The sequence below is a fragment of the Pholis gunnellus genome (assembly GCF_910591455.1).
Source record: "Pholis gunnellus genome assembly, chromosome: 22".
In the NCBI taxonomy this organism is placed as follows: domain Eukaryota; kingdom Metazoa; phylum Chordata; class Actinopteri; order Perciformes; family Pholidae; genus Pholis; species Pholis gunnellus.
This window is the reverse complement of record NC_136549.1, coordinates 9,081,266-9,092,542: the sequence shown is the minus strand read 5'-3', so window position 1 is coordinate 9,092,542 and position 11,277 is coordinate 9,081,266. Positions and strand designations below refer to the sequence as shown.

Sequence of the window (11,277 nt, the reverse complement as noted above, 5' to 3'; positions counted from 1 at the left end):
GGTGTGACTTTGAGAACTTCAAATTATCTTTTCAAACATCTTCATGCCAGAAGATTTAAGTTTACACTGCACAGACATTGCAATGTTTGACATAGACAGTGTTGTTTGACATTCATGCAGGGCTGTTGAACAAATAGGATGCTTGTGTGTGTGTGTGTGTGTGCGTGTGGAGGTGTGTCCCCATGTAACCGGCTGGCAGAGATCTGTGGAGATCCACACCACCGTGTAAACTGTTCTGCCGTTTCTTGTCAATGAGGAGACGTGGCAACGGACAGATGCGTTTGTTTACAGCGCGACGGTACAGACATACCGCTGCGGACTGTGAAATACTCCTCGGCATTCTGTTATTTCCATTCCCATTTCTGAAACTGGGTGTCTATTATATATTCATCATACTGTATGAAAACAAATTGTGAGCTGAAGCTAAATTGTTTCAGCATCATTTAACATATTTTGGGATCCACGCCAAGCCTTCTCTAGAGCGCTGTGCATGTCAAAACCAGTTTGTACAGGCCGGGATATATTATAGTACTACAATGTCTCTTTGACAGCTACCAGCTTCCTTACTGTTATCATTGACACACCAGCCTTCCCAACTTGGTCAGAGAGCTACATAGCCTGAGACGACCCAGGTAAGAAGACGGGAGTCAGCAGGAAGAAAAAGTTACTGTATTGAATTTTCCTCGAGCCCTTTGGGGGATTTTGTCCTCTGCGATGACAGATGGTATGCATGGATCCTGTGTGGGCTGCACACACACACACTTCAAACCCCTCGGGGACTTATTTGCTGGTTTACTTGTGCCATTGGAGCTACTGTGTCCTCCAAGATTAAGATCACGTTTCTGGGTGGTCTCTTGTTACATAACTGTTTTTATAGATTTGCATCTAAAGCCCATTGGGTGAGCTTCTCCCACTTGCAGCGCATTTAAAAACAAAGCAGAGCCATGACAAAAAAACAAGGTGAGACAACTTGGACGAACTTTTACTCACATGCTGCGCTGTGTGTTTAAGAACATGGCACATCCTGGCAGACGCTAAGCTAATAAACGGAGCGTGCCAACTGAAGGAGCTTGAAAACAGGAGCAAACTTGAATGTGATGATTTTTTTTATTTTTGTGCATTACAACGTCGACTGCCTAAAACCCACTTACATCGGAAAAAAAAAGAGGTTGATTGCGTAACACATTTCTGCCAGATCAGGGACAATTTTAGGCGAACGTGGGCACACATACATTGAGAGGATTGTAAACGAGAAGGGAACTATAACAGTTGCTAGGGAACACCGTAAAACCAGACGATCTAATTCTGCTTGAGGAGGAGGAGAGACTAACAAGCAACTAATAGTGCTGTGGTATAAACTCTCTCTCTATATATATATATATATATATATCCCACTCCTTCATGTAAACACAGCCTGGCAGACTTCACTTTACCGTGGCACTTTGGCCTTTCACGCTCGAGGAAATTGCCAACAGGATGCACATCGCCAGAGAGCGTTAATCTCATGTTCACCTCATTTGTCAGTGAAGGGAAACATGTTTGTGCTCCTCATTGAAAAACACATCATGTCAACCCAACTTAGTGAGGTCGTGGAAGAAACCTGAAAAGATTAGACTGACACTACCAGCATGCTGAGGGGAAATATTTTGTAATTTGCGTGAACTTCAGAAATGATTTTTTTTACTCTTGCATCTGGAGCAACGCTGTTGGTTCCAAGAAGTGCCTCCATGCACCTAAAGTAAAATGTATTTTAATCCAACGTCCCATCAGCCCCAAAGAAGGTCTTAGTAACAAGAAACTTTGACATTTTCTGCCATGTTGTTTTCAACCTAGATCCCCGTCGGATCGGTCGCCCACTGAAAGGGCCCTTCTGGAACAAGGCCAAGTGGAAGCATCACAGCCATAAATCAGACCTTGACGTTTGATTGAAGCTCAAGCTGGCATTGGGAAAAAAAGTGCCGTCAATCTATCAGTCTGGAAAGGTTCTAACTTTGACCGTTTGACACCAGGAGAGAGGCATCAGTCAAGAACACGTCTATGTGACGCGCGTCACTGTTGTGGGTGTTTGTAGGTTTGCCTGCTCGTGGCGTATTGTTCACGTTGATTGGGGTAACACCAGTGTGACTGGGAGGAATGGCGCTGTGGAATTTGAGTGGATCTTCAATGGGATCAAAACAATAAAGCAGAAAATCAATGTGTGCGATTGGGGGGAAGGCAATTCATCATCAGAAGACACTGAGCATTCCTTTGTGACAACTCTATTGTGAGGCTCTATGAGAAGTGTGCGTGTGTGGCATCAGAATTTAAAACCAGATAAAACAACATGACATACATTCTATATCCACTAACCTTAGAGGCAGACTTTTAAAACAAATAATACAGAAGTCAAAAGGGAACAATATTTGATCACGGTTTTGAAAACCCAAGTTTTATTTTTTTGTTGACATTATTTTCTTTTTCGCATTCCATCAAGCAATGAATCCGGGCAATTAGGATTCTCACAATGTAGAAAGTGTGTGAAATGTATAAAGAGTGGGAACACGGGAGCCAGGGCTGAGCATCATACTGAACAATGGGCCACATTGGAGAACATGCTTTGTGTCATGAAGCCAAACAGATATGTTATCTATCGATAAGTATCGGAAACAGAGTTCAGTGTCTGTGTGAGTCAATACAGCACAGTGGCATTAAGATATTTATTTTCTCAAATTCAAGCACTCAAATAAATTGACAATTACATCAAACATTATTTACATTTTCAAGGTTAAGAATTCTATTTTACAAAGTGCATGAAGAATTTCTTCTGTACAGTGTTATGAACAGGTAGTGATGTTTATGTTTTCACTGTGCAATCGTGTATTAATTACATCTTAATGTATTCAAGTTACTGAAAATGAAAATCAGTATTTTTACAAAACAACTAGTCAAATGAACAATATGGTCATGTATGCCATTGTGCGTTCAGTCAATCTAAAATCTAAAAATGTATGTCAAAACTTGCTTAATTCTATTCAAAGTACATCATTCTGTCTCCATTTTAAACACATTCTGTCCCACGGAGAACAAATTACATCACATATTTCATTTCACACTATTTACAGAATACTATTGTCTTGTTTCAGGAATAAACATCGTTATAGTTACACATTTCTCAAACAGTCCTTTTAGACGATGATGATCAAAAGCCCCCTAATCTTTCGTACCGCGGGAGTTTTTACAGCCCGTGTCTTCTTACCTTAAAAACTCACTTGTGGTCAAACAGTTGGCGAGCCACCAACTACAGCTTGGAGATGAAGGGGAGGCCCTCGTACATGTTAGCCTTGAGCTTGGTCCACTCGGCCAGCCTCTGGATGCTGCTCTTCTCCTGGCCCAGCACGCCAGCCGCCTTCCTCAGCTTGGCCTCGTTGCGCTCCAGGTAGAGCTCCCCCTCGCCCTTGAGGAAGTTCAGCTTCTCCGCGCGGCTCTCGTTCAGCGGGATGTCCTCGCTTATGTAGGGGTTGAAGCGGAAGTAGGTGTCGGGGGGCAGGAGTGCGTCCAGCATGGTGTGCACCTCTGGGAAGAAAGACGGAGGAATTTAGCGACAGATGTTGGACACTAGTTGCCGGCATTTCCTCTTCTGGTTTACACTTCAAGAGACTGCACTGAAACCAGAGAAATTCACAGCGCATCACACTGCCCGGGACCACACGCCTCTAATCTGGGGGTTTATAAATAAATCTGCGTGGGACGTCAAACACATGCAAAACATTTTTAGTGCGGTACTACCCTCGGTATCTGTGGCACTGCTGATGACGTGGCTGAGCTTGGTCTTGAGGCTCGTGTAGGTCGTGCTGTTGTTGCCCACCGTCTCGTGGCGCCCGGTGCCCAGAGACAACACGCACTGCAGCGGCGTGTTGGGCCACAGACACTTACACTCATGGATGGCCAAAGCTGTGGGGTTGTTGATGAGTAGTCCTCCATCCTAAAAAGAACAGATGGGAAGGGAAATGATACTGTGGTTGATGGGATTCCAGAAACTGTAAAGTCACCTTGCGTCAGTCACGTTTGCTGACTGAGCAAGGTTAATGCACATATAGGACACTTTGTGTGTATAGAGTGTGCCTCTAGTTATAATGTATTTTGCTGCGACAGCCTGTAGGGGACAAATGAGGGGAAGTGGACAAGCTGTCCCGGAGTGGTACAGCTCTGGGGCCCGAGGCAAAGAAGCTCCCTGGCCAGAGATGTGCTGCTCTGGCAAACAGTCCTGTTTATTCAGAAGTAAACAAGAAGTCTTTTCAGCTAAAATAAGTCATTTTTTAGCTATTTGGTCTGGAATTCTGTTAAATAAAGAGTCTACTTGCTGCATTACTCTGAATTAAGCGTTGATGGTACAGCATATTACATTTGAGAATTCTAATCTGCTTCATTTAGAAGCAAATCACAAATTCTGTGCTAAATACTGTTACTGGATTCATGAAAGAGTTGCAAATCTCAGCGGTGCCAACAATGACAGAAAGAGGACAATCGAGCTGAATGGATGCCTGGACCAATTTAGTGCTAAATGCTCTTTCTCAGTCTTTCCCCGAGTCCAGTCCTGGACTATATCCAACCACTGAAGGGCTTTTGGCCGGGATTAATAGACATGGTGAGTGTGGCGCACAAGAGGCCCGACCCTCCCCAGCCGAGCGGGGGTCGAGGTCATTTCCACGCCTCTACAAGGGGTGGGAGAAAAGAAGAGGCTTTAATCCACTCCTTCGTTAGGGATAAAGCAAATAACCACACACCTGACCCTCAACCTCTCACCCCGGGGTCTAACTTAAGGGAATGATAAGCTAAATGCTGCAGCATCCTCAAGCAGGCAAATGACTGCTATTGCTTAACAATGATTGCTGAACTACAGCTCTGGGAGATTATTTGAGCGTTTCCTATACATTGAGTCTGTGAGAGTTTGTCTGCTGGCCTGCAATGGCAGAACTCTCCTGAGAAATACCGCTACTAGTGCTGAAAACTAGAGTAGTAGTGAGACCGGTGGGTGGCAACGGTAGTTCAAACTGTCTAGTGTGAAACACTATGCAGCTCCACACACACACACACACACACCTCATTCATTCTCCATCTTTCCATCCCTGCTGTCATCCCATCCCAGTGCGTGGGAAACAACTCAAAACAGACACTTCAAACAAGCAGCTATCATGCTCCTATGAAACATGTTAGCATGCTATTCAGCATACTAACATAGAATATGAGCAGACCAAAAAATAGACTCCTGGTATCTTTTTAAATTGTGATTTAAACACTGAAGCTGATCAATAAAACAAACAGTCACAAATATGTTAAACATTGTATTTTAGGTGCTGGTTAATACGGTGCTGGTTGGCTAATACACAATAATCCTGCAGGAAAGAAAACCAAAGCAGGTGACAATCATCCCTGACAGGTGGATTTTTTTTATAGTAAACGTTATTCACTGGTAAAAACGAGTAGCTGGAAAAGCCTGAGCTCGGGCAAACGACTAGTCGGTCATTTGTTTTCATTCTAACTGCAGAGCTTCGTTCTATAAACATGCAAAGTGGGACTGGAGATTAGGATCCGCTAATGACTAAAACAGTGGGCTGTCAACCAGAACTCTGGCATTAGGAAATGGCAGGGGAGAGAAATACTTGTTAGAAGCAGGGACAAGGCTAATTTTGCTTAAGTAGGTTATCAAAATGAAGCTAAGCCTGCAGCATAATTGCTGCCAATAAAGACCATCTTAAGATATCTGGCCTAATAATCAAATGGCATGAAATAAAAACACTCTGTGATGTGGACCCAAGCGTACATTAATGCTACAAACACTGTGGTCATTTATCAGATGCCTCAGCAGCCTGCTTTTCATTAATTAACCTCCTACTTAAGCCTAAAATCTACCATTATTATTTTTCTTCCAATAATCCAAAGAACCAACGGAACAACCTCGTTGGCTTTTAGTCGAGTGAACCCGGGCGATGCTAACTTCTGGGGCTGGCCCACAAATATACTTCATCCCTGCAGCACTCCATTCTGTTTAACAATTAAGGGACTGCCTTTAAGCTTATGGGTTCGGAAGAGTGAAATATATGTTCACACATAACCTTGATGTGTGTACACAGAGTGCAGTCTAAACTCAGTGCTTTTGTCCTTGGCACTAGGCAACGCAGTGCCACAGCGGAAGTGTATTGATTGGTAAGATTTCAAGGAAATGACTCCCTCCCACTAAACTAGGGCTCTCAGAGAAATGCGACTTCTTAGATCACTATGGTGATCTGTGCCGCTGCTAGTGGAAATCTCCTCCCAGGACAATGTCACAACATTATTGATCATGTTGCTGCATATCCTCCGGTTCCCAAACGCACCGTCGACTCTGCAGCCTGTGTTGTTGTCAACCTCCAGTATACAAAACGGAGCTGAACTTCTCTAAGGGCCATGTCGTACCTGATGCAGGTCTTTTCCCAGGACGAATTCCTTGAAGTAGCCTGGAGCGGCGGAAGAGGCCCTGATGGCCTGCCACATTTTGTGGTTGCAGTCTCCGATGTAGTGGGATCTCACTCCTGGCATGAGTGTGTAGTTCCTAAACGCGTAGGCCTTCAGAGGTAAACCCCTGTTCACAATGGTGCTCACCGCTGACACCTTGTGGACACAAAAAGGACACATTTAGAGCAGAACACGCCAAGTAATGTATGTTTTTACAGCATTTCAACAAGGCACGCTGGTGTTTCCCTTGGTCCTTTGCAGTAAAAATATTATTTATTTTAAAGAGCTGAAAACACGAGCACTTGTGCGTCTCTCACTATGGTTATACTGCAAATAATCATCAAATAAAAATGAACAACTAAAAGCATTCATCTAAACAGTGTAGCGCTGAAGAGTCGTTTGGCTTACTTTAGGGCAGTGTGGGTCCCTGGCACTCTCAATCATACGCCCCTCACCCATCCGTTCCCTAAAAACACAACCAGATTAAAGACACAGTTAACTGTATATACTATATATAGACTACCCCAGTGTCTTTGAAATCCAGGATGAAAGAGTTGTAAAGGAAATGTAAATACAGGATGACAGAGCCCTGCAGACTAACTTGAGGATGTTTTCCCATATTTCGCTGTCATAGAACCCATGGCTCCAGCCCATCTTAACGGTTCCGACGATGACGTTCTGTTTGAACACATCCGAGCCCAGCTTCCTGTACATCTCCTCGCACTCCTCTACGGGGATCTGAAAGATTCCCAGCATGAAGGCCAAAATGGCACCTAAGAGTAGAGAGGAACAGCTGTGATGTGCCGTTGAGGAAGGGAGTATCTAGGGCAAGTGTTAGAGAAGAGTAAAAGAGAGAACAACACTAAACATTGATGACAATATACCTGTGCTGACTCCACAGATGTAGTCAAACAGCTGGTGGATTCGTTTGCCAGTCAGGTTCTGCAGTTTCTGGAGTGTTTGCAGGGCCAGCAGTCCCCTGTAACAAAAGGCACAAGGTTCACAAACCTACACTGACAAACAATGCAGCTGTTGAATTTGATCCACTACAGCGAGCACATAGAAGTGGTCTTCTGGTCATATTAGTTCCTATTATTTGTGACTTATCAATCCTGCAGTGAAACCAGCTCTGTCGCTTTGTTTTCTCTGGATGTTCTGTTGGTACTCCCGGTGTAGCTTTACCTTGTTCCGCCTCCGTCTATGGCCAGGACCCGAATTCCTCTGCCTTTGACTGGTTCGGCGTAGCCAACCAGGGCCAGAGCTTCTCTCACAGCAGCCTGAAGAGGCGGGTCTCTGGCCTGGCGCAATCGCAGCAGGGAGGGCAGCACACTCTCCTAAAAAAGGTCACAATCATACACAAACATACTACCGCTTAAAAAAACATAATTAAAAGACATGTGCGATACATCTGACATTACGCTGACACTAACCGTGATAGCTACACCTCGCGTCTCGGGGAACTCCAGGAGGTGAACGCTGAGCTCCTCCACCCGACTGGTGAGGAGCTTGACATCAGTGACTCTCTGCAGGCCTTTCACCAGAGCTCTGGTCCTGATGTCTACACCCACCCTGGCTGCTATCTGCATGAGAAATACACACCATGTACAAAACAATAGGACCATCGACTTTTTTTAATGTCTGAAACGTAACAACCTAGCAATAACAAGTGAAATCATAGTTTGCCATTTAGATTTTGGACTTCCCTCAGAGTTCCACTCTCATTAGAGCCACACCGAGCGCCTTACCTTCTCTCTTTGAGTCAACAGCTGCTGCTTCACTTTCTCCTCCTCGCCGTCTGTCTTCTTCTGCCTTGCCTTGTCCACAGCGGGCTCCTCCACGGCGACTGCCGTGTCTCTTTCGGCTGCGATGCTCTTGGAATCGCCTCTGAATTTCGGGACCAGGGGTGAGATGTAGCTGCCGACGAACGCCTGAACGCTGGGCCGAGGGTAGGAGAGGTAACGGGTGAAGCCTTTTTTAGAGGCGGTAGCAGGCGCAGGGGTGGACTGAGCTGCGCTTTGCGTGGCAGGGCTTTCAGAGGAGGGCATCCCTGCTGGAGAGCCGAGCTCTTCTGATGGAGATGGAGACGGAGGGGGAGGAGAGGTAGTGGGCGCTTCAATACTTTTAGCCTCTGCCACTGACGACAAAATAAGAACGGGGTCCCGAGTTGTCCGAGCGACGGCACTGAGAGTGGGCTCAGAATGCTGCCGCTGTGGAGGTCTGTTGTCTCCTTCTTCCTCTTGCTTGCTGGTGCCAAAGTAACTATTGATGTGCTGAGCTACAGTTCTGTAGGTCTCATCCATGTTGGTGGACAGAGTTGCTGGGTGAAACAGCGGCATAGATTGTTTTGCCGTGGTCGGGGAAGGGCTCGGTGCAGGCACATTCTCTGCTGAGGCTAAACTGGACTTTTTTGTGGCAACAAAAGGATTTTCTTCCTCCGCTGTGCTCCTCTCGCAGCCTTCTTCTTCTTCTTCCTTCATGGTGGTTTCAGGTGGCGAGGCCGTGGCTGTGTTGTTAGAGGTTAAGGTCTCGGCTTTGACCAGAACCTTTTCCGCTTGGGTGCCGTCGACTGCCGCACTTGCAGGCTTGAAGCGGGAGAACTTGGAGATGAGGTCAGTGCTGCCTACTGCCTTGGTGACGCTGTCCAGTGTGGTCCTGATTCGCGACATGCGTTCGATGGCTCACTTGGAACAGCAGTGGAGAACTTGAAGTTTATCGGGCAATTGGATGCTTAATGTTTGTGCATAAATGATGCATCATTGTGGCAGACTGTCTGCCATCAGCAGGTTTTTGGGTACAAATTCCATCATTTTGCTGCTTGTTTTAATGTTTCCTGGAAAAAAGAAGATTGAAAACAATGAATATTACTATTCTTAGGAGCGTATTACACTGCAAATGGAAAAGTAGGCCAACAGAGGGCTCCATTTGCATCCTGGTAGCCATGGAAACTGCAACAGCAACAAAAGCAGATGGGACAACACCTTTCACAAGCTGACAGCCTAAATCCTCCAGTACCCACACGCAGCACTCTTACAAAGAAGGGATGGAAGAGGACCGGCTTTCACCGGATCTGAATCCAGAGTCAGCGCTACTTGTGAAGACTCTGCAGGGGAGACACCACCACGCCGTCGGGGAGCAGGTGGAGGACTCCCCGGACAGTGAGAAGACTACCATCAACTGGGTGGCCTGCAAAGACTTTACAGTCGATGTGGGTGGAAAGCAGATTGGGGAGTATATTCAAACGTGGGAGATGGAGCCCTGCTGGCTTTACAGTCTGGACTTCCTCTCCTCCACCGAGGAGAACCACCGCACCTTCTACCACTACCGGGCCCGCTTTAGCACCCCGACCTGGCGGAAACCGATTCAGGACACGGCTAGCGTCTATTTCGTCGTGGGCGTGTCTAAAGTTAAACCCCAAACTCTGCCCGTGGAGGTGCACTTCGTAGTGGAGTCGAACCGGCTCGTGCACACACCCGGGAGGACCAGGTTCAGAGTCAAGTGGCTGGTGGACGTGATTGAGAGCAAGACTTTGCTCGGAAGAGAAGTGGACCTTTGACCGACGAACCACCTGGAAGAAGATGTCTGGAAGTGTCTTTGAATGTCCTGTTGCTCTAATGAGTATCACTACACGTCGAAATAAAATGGAAGTAATGTTATCTAACTTTAACAACGTTAGCGTCTGACTTGCACGTTGTGTTGGGCCGTTTGTTGGTGTCTGTGACGTTAACCCGCTGGCTAAGTGAAGCTAACGCGAAAGGTATTTTCACGTTAAAGCTAACTCAAACCTATCCAAGACACCAAAGCCGTTTGCGTTAGATAATATGCTTACAATAACACCTCACGACCACGATGTTTGAAAGCCGAATTGCTCGGCAGAGAGCTGACAAATGCAATGTGCACACTGGAAACGTTACATTAGCTGCTGTTGGCTAACGTTGCTTAGCTTTAATAGAGAGCACATTATCGAATTGTACGCAATGTCGTAAAATAAACAAACTTCTTCTTACCATACGAAACCGAGACGGTTAAATATGTTGACCGGACATTTCATTCAATGTGGTGCTGGACTGGTACAGCATACGTAAGCACAATAACTGTTTGTTAGAGGAAAAAAAGAAAACAGGAAAAAGACCGGATGTGACGATGTTGTCCCGGGACAATGCAATGCTTTAGTTATGCCACTGAGTGTCGACAGAACATCTTTGGAATAAAAGACAAAACAATATTTCGCTGCAAATGTAGCAATTTAAAGATATCAATAATCCACAGCACAGTATGCTTATGCTCTCAAGATCACAGTTGGCTTGAAGTAATTCATTATTCAAACGTCTTGTTACGTAGGTAGTGGTTTGTGACATAAAGGACAAATAGCATCTCATGTTGAAAATGCTTCCTTGAAAGAAATAATACGAGAGTTAATGAATACCAAGTTCGATCAATACCTAATGCTATGCTGCACAATGGGCCTTTCTCACAGGAGACATTTTGACTTGTCCTACTTGGAAATGTACAGGTGTTACTAATAACACTAACTAATGGATCTATTGACTGCAGGTGTTCCAGTAAGAGTGACAGTAAGCCACCGAGCACTTACAGGACCAGCCATCATCGTTCAATTACACCTTTTTCCTGCTATGAAAAGTAAAATTGTCTTCAGTGAAAAAGGCCTTTTAACGGTCTCTTTCTTGAATAACATGCACACGTACACACACACTTGTCAATCACTCCTATTTGTTCATAATGGCTTTGGAATCAGCAGGGTGACACAGCATGTGAGTCAGTGCACAATTATTTTTTCTTCAAATGATT

The 11,277-nt window shown here is 45.4% G+C and overlaps 1 protein-coding gene across 1 annotated transcript; it reads right to left on the bottom strand.

The window, feature by feature from the left end:
• Nucleotides 1-2,413: 2,413 nt before the first annotated feature.
• On the bottom strand, nucleotides 2,414-10,605 carry pnpla8 (patatin-like phospholipase domain containing 8). The gene is made up of 10 exons (XM_079184130.1): nucleotides 10,476-10,605; nucleotides 8,217-9,301; nucleotides 7,902-8,051; nucleotides 7,654-7,805; nucleotides 7,356-7,450; nucleotides 7,073-7,244; nucleotides 6,880-6,937; nucleotides 6,433-6,627; nucleotides 3,766-3,961; nucleotides 2,414-3,552 (listed from the first exon to the last, which is right to left on the bottom strand). The coding sequence occupies exons 2-10, from the start codon at nucleotides 9,135-9,137 to the stop codon at nucleotides 3,278-3,280; spliced, it is 2,214 nt and encodes a 737-aa protein (XP_079040256.1). The 5' UTR covers nucleotides 9,138-9,301; nucleotides 10,476-10,605; the 3' UTR covers nucleotides 2,414-3,277.
• Nucleotides 10,606-11,277: the final 672 nt, after the last annotated feature.